General features: G+C 37.9%; 2 protein-coding genes across 2 annotated transcripts; both read right to left on the reverse strand.

The window, feature by feature from the left end:
* Positions 1-2688: 2688 nt before the first annotated feature.
* LOC113776203 (fructose-bisphosphate aldolase 6, cytosolic) lies at positions 2689-5058 on the reverse strand. Its single transcript, XM_027321310.1, has 3 exons — positions 4911-5058; positions 3831-4058; positions 2689-3741 (listed from the first exon to the last, which is right to left on the reverse strand). Exons 1-3 carry the CDS (start codon positions 4936-4938, stop codon positions 2921-2923), a joined length of 1077 nt encoding a protein of 358 aa, XP_027177111.1. The 5' UTR covers positions 4939-5058; the 3' UTR covers positions 2689-2920.
* A 9271-nt stretch (positions 5059-14329) lies between these two features.
* Positions 14330-15232, reverse strand: LOC113773434. The gene has a single exon (XM_027318084.1). It carries the CDS (start codon positions 15230-15232, stop codon positions 14330-14332), a length of 903 nt encoding a protein of 300 aa, XP_027173885.1.
* Between the last annotated feature and the right edge of the window lie 433 nt (positions 15233-15665).

Consider the following 15665-nt stretch of genomic DNA (forward strand, 5'->3'; position numbering starts at 1 on the left):
GGATTTAGATTTCAAATTTTAGATTTTAGTTTTATCAAATGTATAGTAATTATGGTCTCTGTGAGCAAAGAAACTTTTGAAAACTTGAAGAATTCTTATAAGGGTTATTATCACTTTACCTCCTTAAACTATATCACTGCTAGTCGGCTATTAATTTACCACATAATGTTATCTTTTAATCACTTCACCCCACAGGTAATTCAACTAAACATGTTAATAAATTTTTGATAAAAATACCCTTTTATTTTATCGCATTATTACATTGTTATTATTACTTTATTCCTTTAAATTATAGTGATGCAATCGTTTTACTCTCTAACATTATTTTCTACATATTTTACCGTATCGTTAATCTAAAAAGTATGTTAAAAAATGTTTAAATGCATTTACCTTTTTATATCTAATTAAAAATAAAAAATTTGGAATAATTATCCTTCATTTCTTTCACTCTAAGATTCCAAAAACATAAAAATAAAGGGTTTTCTCATTTTTTTCACAATTATTAGTACTTGAAAAAGTAAAAGAGATAGGATAGAAGGAAACAGAAAATTAGTTTTTGCAAATAAAGAAAATAAGGAAGAATCTAATGTTATCATATTAATTTAATATTCTCGGGATTAGGATTGGAATTGGGTAATAAACAGCAAAGTAAAATTATTTTAAAATAATAAAAATATTGAATTCTTTCTTGTTTGTATTAAAAAAATTGAGCTCTCTCTCTCCCTCCCCTATTTTTCTATTTTTTTCAATATTAATAAGATTGCCAAAAAAAGAGATTAATGTTTTGACTTTTTTTCTTGAAACTAAAAACGAGAAGAGCCACTCTAAATTTTTTATTGTTTTTATTATACAAAAAAGAGGGTACTATCTTATAAAATTTTTTAACTTATTAAATTGGTTTAATGGTGGGATAAATTGCCTAAAAAATAATTTTATGGGATAAATTGATAATAAGGTTATAGTTTATGAGGGTAAAGTGATAATAATTTTAAAGGTTAAATATGTTTTATCACTTGAATTAATAAATTCCATTAAGTTTGACTGTTAGTTTTGGGGTTAAAATGACTAAAAAATAACATTAAGGAGGAAATTGATAGTGACGCCAAACGTTAAGGGGGTAAAGTGATAATAACTCTTCTTATAAAGTAGTTTTAGGATTCTTGTTTATCTTCATTTTTAAACCTTTTACCAGAATCTCATAAGAGGATATGAGTTAGCGCATTTTTTTTTTTTTACCCTGGCTGCGACAACAGGGCACATGATAAGGGATTTCCAGAGCATCCAAGTTCAAGTTAATAATCACTGGCAATGAATCCACGGCAAGTCCACGTTCATAATCATGTTTAAAACGGAATCCTTAGCTCTCTCCATGGATATTGAGGCCCAACTGAATATTACAGGCCATTTTAGCTCCTAGGCCTATTACCCATGGTCCAAATTCAACAAATTGTCCTGCAACTATGCAAGTCAAGCTAACTTTCTTCCATCCTATCTTGTAAATATCTTTTTTTTTCTTCTCAACTTGCCATATAAACAAAATTTTGTCCCTAGTTCAAGAGTTTAAGAGCTTCTACTTATTACCCCCCAAAAAAATTTAAATAAAGGGACTAGGGCTAAAAAACAAATCAAATTACTCAATATTCGTATTGAGTTTGGTTTGATAAGAACTCCTTAAAATTTGATTTGCTAATTAATCAAACTAAATTTGAATAATATTTTTTGTTTGATAAACTTTCAAGTTTAGGTTTAGGCTAGTTCGACTAACATAAAAGTAAAATTTATATGTAACAAGTTTAAACTACTTGAACTAGATCCGGCTCAACAAAAGTTCGTTCATTTGAGTTCCATTTAAGAAATAAATAAATCAAACTTGAATAAAATTTCAAACTCGCAAAAAATAATCAAACAACCTTGAACACTGAAAAGTGACTTGTTTAAACTTTGTTTAGACCCTAGAAGAAACGAAACTTTGATGCAAAGTAACATCTTCTCGCCGGATTGTGTTAAAATTTTGGTTAATTATGGATTACCTTCATGACTAAACAGTTGTCCAACATGTAAGGTTTGTGCCAAAATAAAATAAAACCTTAAAATAGTTGTAGTTCCTAGTATTATAATGTCCAGCTATGAACTTGGCGAAATTCAAAGAATATGATGATAATTATTGAGTCATATATATATATGACGTAAAATTAATTTAGTCACTACTCAAAATTTCCTTCAATTTGATTGATAGACTACAATATTAGGAAGAGTCAAGTTTTACAAAAGCACCATGTAGACGTTAGCAAGGCAAAAGCGATAAACAAAACATCAAGTACAAGATAACTCGTTTATTGTAAAGCCTGTAGGAGTACTCCCTCTCTTGACTTGACATCCTCCTTCAATAGCCAATGGACATGAATATAATTCTCTGCTCATCCACCACAACCACAAAGCTCATCACCAAGTAGCGGGAAGATAAAAATCAACGACAGGAGCCAATCCGCACTACCACTAGCAATAACAAAGAATAAGAACCCGGCAGACAATATGCAGGCAGCACACAATACATCATCAGAACCACCCCTGGACTCGAGCACGGCGGGAAAAATAAACCACAACCAAAAAGTACCTGGTTGGAAAAACTCGTGCCTAACTAAATTATAACTGAAAAACTCATGCGCTGCTAAATTATTCAAGTTATCATGAAAAAGAAAACAGGTGCTCAACTGAATTCACGAAGCCAATCTTTAAAACAAGGAAAAACCATTACAAAAGGCAAACGACCTCCACTCTGTGTCGATCGTTCCTCGAGCTTATTATAAGCCAGTCTGCTAATATAAGATTAGATTGAAAAATGACAAAGAGAAACTTAGAACCCCTAGCCTGCAATGTACTCTCCAAAACAAAGCAGAAAACAAGAGACACAAAAACTGAACTAATACTTGTAGTCCTTCACATGGAGGCTCTCAGAAGCACCCTCACCCAATGAGGCACCACCCTCGTACTTCCCCAGGGTAGCATCAGAGTTGCCTTTGCACCTTGAAAGGAATGCAGCCTGAGCCTTGGGAATATTTTCCTCCTTTCCAGCCCAAGCCTTGAGGGTGCTCTGCTGCAAAGCACGTCCAAATGAGAAGGTAAGGGACCATGGCTTCTTCGTCTTCAGTCTGTTCATGGCATTCAGGTTCCGAGTAGCTTCCTCCTCACTCTGGCCACCGGACAGGAACACCACAGCAGGAACAGCAGCTGGCATGGTGCGCTGCAATGCCCTGACAGTGTATTCAGCAATCACCTCTGGCGCAACCTTAGGGGCTTCAGATCCAGGAGTCACCATATTGGGCTTCAAAAGGGTTCCCTCAAGAAGAACGTGGTGATCATTCAATGCCTTGTAAACTGCAGCGAGCACACGCTCAGTGACATCAGCGCACTTTTCAATGTCATGACATCCATCCACAAGGATCTCTGGCTCAACAATAGGCACCAGGCCATTCTGCTGGCAGATGATAGCATAACGGGCCAAGCCATTGGCATTTTCATTGATGGCGAGCTGAGATGGTTCATTGGGGCCAATCTTGAGCACAGCGCGCCATTTGGCAAATCTAGCACCAGCTGCATAGTATTGCTGGCAACGCTGAGCAAGACCATCAAGACCCTGAGTGGTGGTCTCACCATTAGTGCCAGGGAGCTCAACAGTACCCTTGTCAACCTTAATTCCAGGGATGACTCCACCCTCCTTCAACACATCCACAAAAAGCTTGCCTACAAATGGATGAAAAATGAGATAAAGTCAATCATAAACTGGCATCACAACCAAAACCAATAAGTTAGGATGTATCTCTGAAAGGTACCAGCAGCACTCTTCTGGTAGAGTGTTTCCTCAAAGAGAATAACTCCACTGAGACATTCAAGGGCACCAGGAGTTGTGAACAGAAGCTCACGAAGAGCCCTCCTGTTAGACTCTACATTTTCCACGTTGATACTGGATAGACGTTTGCCAATTGTGCCAGTTGACTCATCAGCGGCAAGGATACCCTTCCCAGGGGTGCCAATGTAGTTGGCAGTAGCAATAAGCTCATCTGAAACAACGAGATTTGTGAGGTTCAATGCATATCACAGACCACGACAAAAGCAAATGTTAGATGAATGAAAAACACATATATATACAGATATCTAACCAAACTGCTGCTCTCTCAAATATATCATAGAAACAGATAGCCACAGATAAACAAAGAGATAGCAGAAGAGTACGACATGGTTCAGAAAAAAAAAAAAAGAAGCAAAATAGTTACAAACTAAACATATAACATCCATCCGAGATTATATCATGCAGCATATTTGCAGATCTACAACGGTCAACAAGTCCGACTGCTTTTCTGACTCGAAGAAATAGAAATTTCCATACAAACTAAGCTGCTTTACAGACTAATGATTGGACAATTAAATTAAAGCACGACAGGAGTCGATTATTACTAACAGTTATGACTCAAGTTACTATTAACAGTCCGTCTTATCAATAATTATAGACCAATTCGAATCTGTAAATACCAAAAAAAAAAAAAGAGAGATCCGAGCACTAATATATCCAGAAATTATAAAATTGTTAGATATGAGGGCAACGGATAAGGATCCACTGAAGATCTGATAATCGGTGATTAGGTACAGTAATCGTTGTCAAAAGCAAGCAGTTTTACAGATCCATTGATATAAGCAAATGGGGCAATCCGGGATTAAATAATCGAATCATTTAAAAAGTATTCATTTTAGTTAGTTAACTGACCATTAATCTATAACAAACAGATCCCAAACAAATTCAAGGCAAGTAACGTATCCAGACTAGATCCAACAACAACAACAAAAAGAACTCAAAAACGAATATATCGGTAAAATAAGAGAAAGAAGAAGAGAGTTAAAGATATAAAAAAATTTACCGGTGTATTTGCCCTTGTAGCAAGACATGTTTGCAAAATTATCTAAGGAAGGCGGAGGAAGAAATCGACAGCGATAGAGTTGCTATAGCGGAGAGAGGAAAAGAAAGACGCAGACGCTCGAGAAATGGGGAAAGTGGGTTTTGAGGACGGGTTTTAATATGGAGGGGTTGGAAAGTAGGGTGCCTCTGGGAGCGGTCACCGAAATGGAAAATGACCGTCGATTTTACCGCTGATTTTCGACCCCCTTGCAAGTAACCGATACTTGTGGCGGTTTCTTCTGCCCTTGACCATTTTGTCCTCCGTTATTCTGGGCCTTTCATCCTCGGGCAGTACTTTACCACTTTACTGTACTAGTCATTTTTTCTTTTTTTTTTATTTATTTATTTTGAAGAACTAGTCATCATATTATTCATTTGGCTGAAATTATTTTCCTTATTATATGCATAATTGTAAGATGGGCAAATCTACCTCGGTCTAGCCAAAAGCTGTGGAAACCCAACGCCCATTGTAGTCGTATTTGTGTTGGGGCAAAAAAAAAGATTTTGATCAAATTTGATTCATTAACTAATTAAATCAGAGTTAAATAGTATTTATTGTTCATTATAAATTTAAACCTTTTATTTTTATAATTAACTTACTTTTTAAAAAATATAACATGTGAAATATATCTTAATATGAGCACTAGTTAGACTCACACTTCTCCTTTCTGGGTTTGTTTGGATTGTAAGTTATTTGAGATATTTTTACTGTAGCACTTTTTGTGATTTCGATGTATGTGAGATGAAAAGGTAATTGGAAAGGTAAAAAGGTGTATTGAAAATTGTAATGATGATGTAAGCAAATATATTTGGGGAAATGAAGGGCAATCCAAACATACTCGAATTCAATCCTGCTTGTGCACTATAAAGAAATTTATGTGTTTTATATTAGCTGTCAAGCTTTTGAACTCTCAACCATAAGCTAGTTTGTTGTTCATTAAACGAGATACCAACTGATATGAATTAAACTATGACCCAAGTATTTAAGATACTGACAAATTATGAAGACCTAAATTTTAGTTTGCTTTAATTTCACAGAATGACAGCGTCTAGTTGCATTGTCCAAATTACTAATTATTACGATTAATGATGTCTAATTGCTTTGTCCAAATTACTAACTCTTACAAGCATCAATTGAGACTCAAGACGACTTGATTTGTGCAATAGCGATGCACAGAAAAAAGTAAAATACAGGAATAAACGTTGTTTGCTCGGGGAAGAATATGAAAAATGACAAATAAAAAAAAAACTTTAAAATGTCCATCATCCAAAATTTTTTTTTTTTTTTTTTTAAAAAAGAAAGAGGCAAACCAAAAAGGTCTTGCAAAAGCACTAGGGGCTCCACTGTCATAACTCATGAAATGATCGGAAAATACATGTTTGATAAGCTGATAAGTCACGAGTTGTGAGTTATGATCCGTCACGTTTTTTTTATTTATTTCTGCGATCTTTTGTTTATTCATTATTCAGTGATGTGAGGATGCGTGAGCGGTAATTAATTAATAAATAAAACCTGTAGGGATTAAAGAGGAAATTAGGAAAAACCGCGGGCAGAAGAATTGGTGGGTAGGAGGTCAAAACCAGGAAAAGAAGCGGCCCACCTCACGAGGTTGTTTCGCGAAAGAAAGCTCCAGCCCACACAAAATCCTGTGGGATGGAGCAACCTTTTTTTGGCTTGAAATTTGTTGGTTTCAAGGTGCTGGAGATCAAAACCAAGGACCGCAGCTAAAACAACGGTTTGGCGGCTGGCTGCCTTGTTAATTGGTGGTTGCCTTGCCCCCGGGTGGTAGATGTGAATCGTGGAGGACCTCTACCCCCGCCACGGGCATTTCGTGCCTCTCTTCTTTTAATATGGTTTTATAGTGCCTTTTTGGTGCCACCTGCCGCTCTCTCTGTCTCAAATTCAACACCCCCCACTCCCCCTCCCCGGAGGGTGCCGGGGGTGTCTTATTTTTATTTTCCAATCTAATCCGATATGGGGATGTTGTACTGATTCATGTCCTTTGTTTTACATTTTCCCTTTTTTTTTGGATAAAACGTGATAACTGATTTCATTCAACTAAATATTCAGACAAAGACAATAATACAGCTGATGAAACAATAGAAGGTATTAGTACACGATTTCATTCACCATGTCTCTTAGTCATCAATAAACTATCTGTTTGGATTGTAAGTTATTTGGGATTATTTGAGATATTTTTATTGTAGCACTTTTTGTGATGTGATGTATGTGAGATAAAAAGATATTGGGAAGATAAAAAGGTGTATTGGAAATTGTAAAGATGATGTAAGCAAATAAAATTGGAGAAATATGAAGCAATCCAAACAAACGGTATTGCAAGATCTTGGCACCCACCCAAAGCGCAAAAGGATGAAGTGATTCTTTGCAATCTGGATATCATCCATAGATGACCCAATTCAGAAGGATCTTCATCCTCTCCTCATTTAGACATATAATTTTTTTTATAAAATTTTTATTTTTACTCTATTAATTCATCAGTATATGTCTGCTAACCGATATGTAAATAAAACATTTAAGGTATTGGGCTGTTAAAAATTTTGTCTTTATCCTTATAACTGATAAAAATTAAATAGAATTATATACCAATGTGCGTTTTAATAATAATAATTAAAAAAAAGACTTGATGATTATAAACACGATGCGGTGAAAAACTAACTGTAGAAGGGAAAACTCTCGACGGACACGTGTTAGGGCCATGGAATTCCGTTCAGACCTCACCCTCGAACCCGAATTGCGCCGAACTAATTATCTCAGTCGGGCGCAACCAAATCTTCGAGATAAAATCGGGGTCAAAATTTAAAAAGAACTTTCCCTCTAGTAACCTAATAGAATTCATACTGATGAATGGAATAATTATGAGAAGTAGAAGGATAACTCTGGGCTCTTTCATACATATCCAAGGAAACCTTATAAATAATAGGTGGATGAACTAATAAAAAATACAATATTGACTTGAGCGTCAAAATCACGACGGGGGAGAGGGCTCATTGCAAGTCAGTTCGATGGCGCCTGTTTGGTGTGCTATCGAACCGCGCTCTCCCGATTCTTCGCTAACCAATTGCTTCGATTCCATTTGAAAGAACAAGCATTTCCCTGTCTCTTTGGGTAACATGAACTTACAAAACTCCCTCATCCCATTTCGCTAGCTTTGTCTTTGACGGCATCTTGGCGACGGTGTGTTGAGCCTCTGGCGCCCAAAACAAACGGGTATTTAATTGAGCAAAGCCCGGCCAATTTGTGAATTTTATTCGGGCTATGTCTAATGATGGCTGCACCACGCCATCGCTCACGCCTCTATTGACTATTGCGCCCCCCCAACCTTCACTTTTGTATTCTTTTTTTTGTTTTTTATTAGTGCAGTGTACTAAACGAATCCTACCACTAATATGTTTATATTCATTCATGCCCCGCCAAAGTAACCATCAGCATAGAGAAACAGGCCATCAAACACGTCAACTCCCATGACATTCATTCTCTCTTTCATTCCTTTAAAAGAATGCAATAGTCAATTCATTTGTTACCCAATAAAGAAAAATTTCAAACTTCAATTATTATGGTCCTGTTACGTACCTAAAATTTCCAAATAGTAGCTACGATTAAAATTTACAACTCATGATGCATGACCTAATAACCCTCAGAGTCAGTCAGTAGACTTTTTTTTTAAAAAAAAAAAATTCCATTTCGGGCCGGAAGTAGTAGACTCTCTGGCATTTTGCATAAGGTGACCTGTAGTTGATGATCATTACCATCCTCTGCTCTGGCCAAGCGTTTTTTCATCCCACAAACAACGTAGGGGAAATAAATGACCCTTGAGATTTAAGAAATAATAAAAAATTGTGCGCCGCGACCCGAGGGACCGCCGGCTTGGGGAAGAGGGGGAATCGGGAAACAGTAAGTGGGGACAGAGCCCGCCGTGGGGGTTGGAATTTGGAACTGGGATGCTACAGCATACAAGAAGTCGAGCTGTAGCCAAACTATCAGTTGTCTTCACAATTGATGCTCCAGGCGATGAGGGTTTTGGTCCTTTTCTTTTCCTTTTTAAGAAAAAGAAAAACAGAAAGCTATTGTAATTATTAAGCAATAAAGTCGTTTTAAGCATCGTCAGAACTTGGAAGGAAGGCACCGGTGAGTGAACCATCGTTTCAGGTGTCCTGATCTTGATCCTTGTTTGTCAAAATTTAGGATCGGAGACGCAAGGAACATCCAGATTGTTACTCAGCACAAGGGAAGGCGCGTTGCAGGGTTTGCAACCCTTCCCTGTGTATCTCAAAAAGGAATCACCAAGGGTCACTTGGCCACAAGGTAGCTAGGGAATCGTCCATTAACTTCTCACACAAGTTATTCCATCTTTTTCACTTGCTAATATCCGAATGCATCATTACATGTACATTCTTCACTGCCGAGAATATATTCTCTACCAAGTTGACACTAAAATTGATGCTACTGTGACTACAACATTCTTCCTAATCTTCTTCTCCAGTCTGGAATATTCTTGCCTGCAAATTGCAGCTGATGCTCCATGGGACAAGGGCAAAAATATCCTAGCTTCGACGAACCTGGAGTACAGGACATATTCAACGGGAAGAAAAACAACGCTAATAAGAACATCAGATCCAAGTCAAGCTATTAGAAATTTGTGTGCAAGTGGCAGAATCATGGATAGAAATTCTGAAAACGTAATTTCTCATTCAAAAATTGAGCTCAAAGACTCGCAAACAGTCAAAGATTAACAACCAGCTGATGCACGCGGTAGTTTTCTTGACCAAGAATAGTATCTATCATCCAAAGATGTTTCCAAGCTGAAAATAGACTTTTTGCTATGCCTTGCTATCGTCCAATGCTTCTAGATGTACTAAAAGTAACTCTTCTCCGTCCAACAGGAAAACCAAAAAAAAAATGACAGTTGTAGAACAGCAGCATTATACCAACTCTACTATGTTTGTCGTGATGGTATCATGGTTCGCCACATCGGCCGATACCGATACGTATCGGCCGAGTCGTATCTGGAACGAAAGGGACCGGTACGATACCGATCCCCGAATCACGGATATTACCATATTCGCGACGACTCGCTCTGACTCGACCGATATTGACCGATTCGAATCCGTGATACATGATATCGGTCGATATATCCGAGTCAACTCGGAGTCGACTTCGATATTTTTTTAAATTGTGTCTTTTTCAGTATTTTCTAATTTTAGTAATTTTTTCAAAATTTTTGGAATCTTTAATGTGTTATAATGTTCATATCACCCGATATTCAACCGATATGCCGCGACGGATGTGGAACAACTGAGACCGCGACGCGACCGCGACCCGCGATGGCGAACCATGGATGGTATTGCATTCTTTTTGCTACCTGAATCACAGAAGATTAACTCAATTACTATAAAGCATCAGTATTTCTATGTCCCTAGCCATGACGGGGAATCAGGTAGCCGCCTCTTAATTACTTCAGCATCATTGAGATAATTTGCAAGCATAATGTATTCAAGTTTCCAGAGCAAAGAAAAGAGATGAAATTCCAACATATACTTCATAACAGCATTAGATATGTCGTTAAAGAAGCAAAACAACAATGCCCTGGAGTAGATTTTGCAGTCGCTAGCTGATGCACTCAGTATTCTATGCTTAAGGTCATTTATGTATAGTAGCCCAATATAAGGGCTGCCAAGTGAAAAAGGTGACATACAATACCTGGTTTTATCTCAAAGATGGTCGCCAACTGGCAACAGTCACAATCTTAAACTGCAGAATTTTCAGTCAATCCATGAAACTACTTGTACTGTCGCAGTTCTCATGGATTTCCAAAACCCAGTTGCACAATGTCTCCCCATATCTTGCTTTTGACAAATTTGGCAAATCAGGTTCCTGCATCAGTAGAAATTCCAAAGCCTTCTCACGATCTACCAGATATCTAGGCGGCTACAACAGTAACAAGCGATGATCAAAGACAAACCTCCAATCATCAACCATTACGACACACATAGTATATGCATTATTCTGTTCTTTCCTTTTCCGACTGGCGTTGTACAAGCTTTATAGGTGGAGTTCGTAGTCAATTTCCCTTGCAAAGTGTTAGCCAAACTACCCAGAAGCCAAAAGAATTAATAGTAGTTGCTCTACCAAAGTCTCAAAAAAGATTTGCAATGCAGTTAAGAGGGAGGCAACCATGCCAGTGTCACTAGAACTTGCATCATCTGTTCTGTGTGTAGCAATGAATAGAGTGCAAAACCCAATAGGAAGGGCTGCCGTGGTTAACCTAAACTACCAAGATCACGGATTTGATGCACTATCAATGTTACAATTATCTATTACTGGGCATACCTCCGCACAGAAAATGCATATTAAGGACACGAAAACAAGCAGAAGTAAGTTACATTTGCCAACCAAAGTAGAAAGGTAACAGAGGTTCATACATTTGAACTTTCTAACAAAGTTCACTAGCACGTTTTGCTGTGATTCTTCTCAATTTCAAGAGGCACAAATTGCCAACATCTTTTTGCAATTGATTGCTTTTGTTAGAATTAGAATATAGTCGTACACGGCCAGAAAATTAAATTAGAGAGAGAGAGAGAGAGAGAGAGGGCTATTTTTAACATATCTAAAATTATGTATATATCATATAGTTTTTTTAAATTTTTGCAAGGACAAAAATTTAAAGTTACAAAGAACCTACTTTCATAAATTTTCAAGAGAGGAATATCCAATTTTCAAAAACTTCAGGGGGAAGGCGCGGGGTGGGGCGGTGAGGGCAGTGGCCCCTCCCTAATTCCGTCCCAGAATATAGTATAGGACTCTTCCGATTGGGGTGCAAAAAAAAAATTGAAAACAAAAAAAAAGAAAAAAAAATGTAATTTGCAATCTCAAATTACATCATCATCAAGTACTGTGCTCTTGAGCCTGCAGCCTCTTGGGCTGTTGGTACTATTAAATGTCTTGGTACCCTTGCCTCCCGCCTTGTCACTTAATTGTGGCTTTTTCCGACGGAAAAATTCCGTCCGCTTCCTCTCTCTTTAGACTAGGTTAGAGCATCGTTGTGATAAAAAAAAGTACTGTGCTCTTGAATTTTCGACTCTACGAAAAAAATCAGCTGAGGTCACAATTAAGTAGAAGGAATATTTTTATCTTTAGGTAATACATGCACTCTCCATTTTTGCTGCTTGTCATATTCATACGAAGAATAGTCCCCGGGACACAGGCGACTATTTCTGAATGTCTGTGAAGCATCTGACTTTTCCTAACAGGTTGTTTTGATTTGGATAGAGTATTATTTAAAATATTATTTGAAATAACATTTTTTGTGATGTGATATATGTGAGATAAAAAGGTGGTTGAGAATATAAAAAGGTAGATTGAGAAATGTGTTTATGATGTAAGCGAAATATTATTTGGAATAATTTTACCATCCAAACAAACCCCTTGGGTCTGACTTGTCCTAGTATTGACACTTAAATGGAGTATGGATCCAAGGATTCTACGTCCAATTGCAAGTCACGAGATGGATTAGTCCGGCTAAATTTGAATACCACCTTGTAGAAAAAAAAATTACAATAATAGTTATAAAATAATATATATACACATATATATATATATATATATGTGTGTGTGACTACATGTTTTAAATTTTATTCCAAAAGTATGTAAGCCATTCAAAATTCGAATGTGAAAATCACAACCATCAACCTCGCTCCCCATTAGGTAATTTAATTGCAGAGAAGTTCAAATTGGAGGAATAAGTCAATAGGATGTTGGCTATCTACCTACACATTACGCAGCCAAAAATAAACCTTCCGAGTCAAAACGGTGACGAGCGGCTGAAGCATTAAATTGAGATGGCAGGTAAGTACTAAATGGATAGCGACGAAAGAGCTTTCAGCAAAGTGATACGCAAACGACGAAGGAAGCTACTATATTGGTCTCAACTGTTTACTTACTCTCCAGAAAGTGATTGAATGGGAAAGGTTGGGATCGTTGAACGCAGTCATAGGAAGGTGAGCAGCCTGTTTTGGGGGGTTTCCAAAATTGTCTAATCTTGGAGAGAGTTGGATGTAGTATTTTAATTCTAATCTCTCGATTAGTTGCCAAGGGTTGAAAGGAGCATATGAAACGACCGGACCACAGGATAGGGTTGGAAATTAGCTTAATCGGAGAAAAAAATTGACTTGGGCTAACTTCATCAACCAGACACTCGATATTCGTGTCAGTTCGGAGAAGAAGCACTACTGTTCTTTTTTTAAATGCAATCAAGGAGAGAAATGATCTGTAGTGATACTAGAGTCAGTTTAGTGGTACGGGAAGGATTTTTAGGGTCTTTTCATTATCAGAAGAGAACTTTTACAGTACTGTCTTTCAAAAAAGAATTGGCCTTTTAGTTCTGCTCTGTTTTTGTTATAAGCCCTGCAATTATCCTTCCAAAAAAGAAAAGAGAGAAAAGGTTTTTTTTTTTATTTTAAAAAAAGGTGCAGCCAACATACTTTGGTGTCCAGAATGTTTTCTCATCATTACTTTTGCTAACACCTTGGCCAATGGATACCTTACCAGTTGCTCACACGAGGCAAAGATAGCTCTCTGGACACCGGTGGTTTACGCATATATTCTGTCTCTTTTTTCGGCCTTTCTTGTTTTTATATATGTTGGCAAAACTCGCAACTTTAGATCATAGACACTACACAGCTCCCGGAAAAGTATTGCAGACCGGACAGCCAAAAAGTTTAGATCCGGCACACCCTTGCTGTCAAATAAAGTGGCTAAGTTTTTTTACGACTCCTTGGCAACCAAATTATACTCCTAAACTTCTGCAGACCAGGAGTACTTGCGGAAGAAAACTTCAATTCTGGATTAAGGGATCATAAATTTCTGCTTGATTTTAGATTAAATCTTACAAGTGCAAGGATGATTTGCTGACAGAGGCAAATAGGCAATAACGAAAGGAAGCAACTTTCTAACATGCAACGTCCAACCTTGGAGAGGGAGGGAAAGAGGGACCATAAACACTGCACTCCATTGAACAATCATCTTCGTAAAATCAAAGGAAATTGAGTAAAAGCTGTACAATTGAGAATCATTCCCGTAAATTATATGTTGGGGAATGATCCGTTTCATCACAGAGACAGAGCAGAAACTACAAGGTCCAATCCATGGGAAGGAGCCATGTCTATGGTAGTGTAACGGCAATATCTGCAAATCAATCTCATCTTCTTTGGTCTCCTAACTGCTATATTATATATCGTCGTATAATTCTTTTCGATGGTTAATTAATCTATAAAGCTAAAGTTTGCGTGGCAAAAAACACACGGTGAGAAAAAGGATCCCAATAGTATGGAGATAGAATGGCAACTGAGGAGGAGGAAAATCAGTTAGTCAGAGGTCTTACGGGCACAAATCAACAAGGAGAAGCCACCTCTCTCTTGTTCCTTCTGCTCCAACATTTTCTCCTCTAACCACAATCTGCTATCCAGCCCGTTTCTCGTCCTAAACATGAAAACAGCATATCCAGGTGACGGATTGAAAAACCAGTCGTGAACATCCCACATCATATCCACCAATAGTCCATCCACAAAAATTGTCTGATTTCCCCTAAAATTCCACTGCAACCTCTTCACGTGAATGACATTCTTCTTATCAATAGTAACAGATAATTCCGAATCCTTTGATCCCGTGTCTTCACCAACGCACTTGATCACTATGTCATGACATGTTCCCGCGTCGCAAAACTGAGCCTTGGTTGAATACAGGGCATTCCCTGAGAAATGTTCACTCCGGGAAAGCAATGAAAATTTTGGCAATTGTACACCGGACGTGCTTTTTCTCACGTCTAATTCTTCTTCCATGTCTCCAAGAATTAGACTTAACTCAGAATCGACCCAAACCGTAACATAATATCCATTGACCGGCTCAGGGCCAATGTCAAACGTAGCCTGAGACAGATCCCAGAGCACTTCGATTCTTGAATCGCAGCATTCGAAGGCTTTTGTGCCTTTGACCTTCTTGAATTGCCTGGAATTTCTGCTGAATTTGGAAAGAGAACGGGTATCCTCCCCAATACCAATTGAGAAGCCTTGGCCTACTGAGTCGCACCATGTGATTTTAATGAAGAAGTGCTTTTCAGCCGAGAGTTTGACTTTGTACAGACAAGTAACCGAATTTTGAACCGAAGGAATTAAGCCAGGGGAGAGGTAAGGCTGACCGGAAGGCCCTGAACAATACGAATTCGAGACCTGGATTGAATGCTCACTGTAACAGGTAGTAATACTTCTCATTCTGGACAAAAGAACCACCCTACCAAGATTTTAACCAATACTCCGACAGAAGCAGCTGGCCCTCCTAAATATTCCGCCAGAATTGTGATGTACTTCTCTGTTGTCTGGGGTCTATGGGAGAGAAGTGGAGGAGGGTTTTATGTGTATCCTTTGCTGCGGGAAGAAGGAAAAGGAAGATTGGGATTTGTAGATATGCCTTTCTTCTGCCAAACAGTTCTTCCTCACAGACTTCTTGTAACTGAAATTAACCAGAGCAGCGAAGCGAAATGAAGGGGCCAATCATGAAGAGCAGTAAAACCCAGCTTAAGGCCAGGTCATCTAACATTTAATACGGTCTTTCCGGGTTAACAAAGTACTCTTTTCTTTCCATTTCCTGATACTAGACCAGAAGTGCATATCTTGGTAGAAGAAATGGAAGGCCGCACTAATGCAG

This window comes from Coffea eugenioides, chromosome 6 (genome assembly GCF_003713205.1).
Source record: "Coffea eugenioides isolate CCC68of chromosome 6, Ceug_1.0, whole genome shotgun sequence".
Taxonomy (NCBI): domain Eukaryota; kingdom Viridiplantae; phylum Streptophyta; class Magnoliopsida; order Gentianales; family Rubiaceae; genus Coffea; species Coffea eugenioides.

Coding starts and splice junctions, on each gene's coding strand:
- LOC113776203 (XM_027321310.1), bottom strand. CDS start 4,938: ATGTCTTGCTACAAGGGCAAATACACCG. Junction 4,059..4,910: donor CTACAAGGGCAAATACACCG/GTAAATTTTTTT, acceptor TCGTTGTTTCAG/ATGAGCTTATTGCTACTGCC. Junction 3,742..3,830: donor CTACCAGAAGAGTGCTGCTG/GTACCTTTCAGA, acceptor ATCCATTTGTAG/GCAAGCTTTTTGTGGATGTG.
- LOC113773434 (XM_027318084.1), bottom strand. CDS start 15,232: ATGAGAAGTATTACTACCTGTTACAGTGAGCATTCAATCCAGGTCTCG.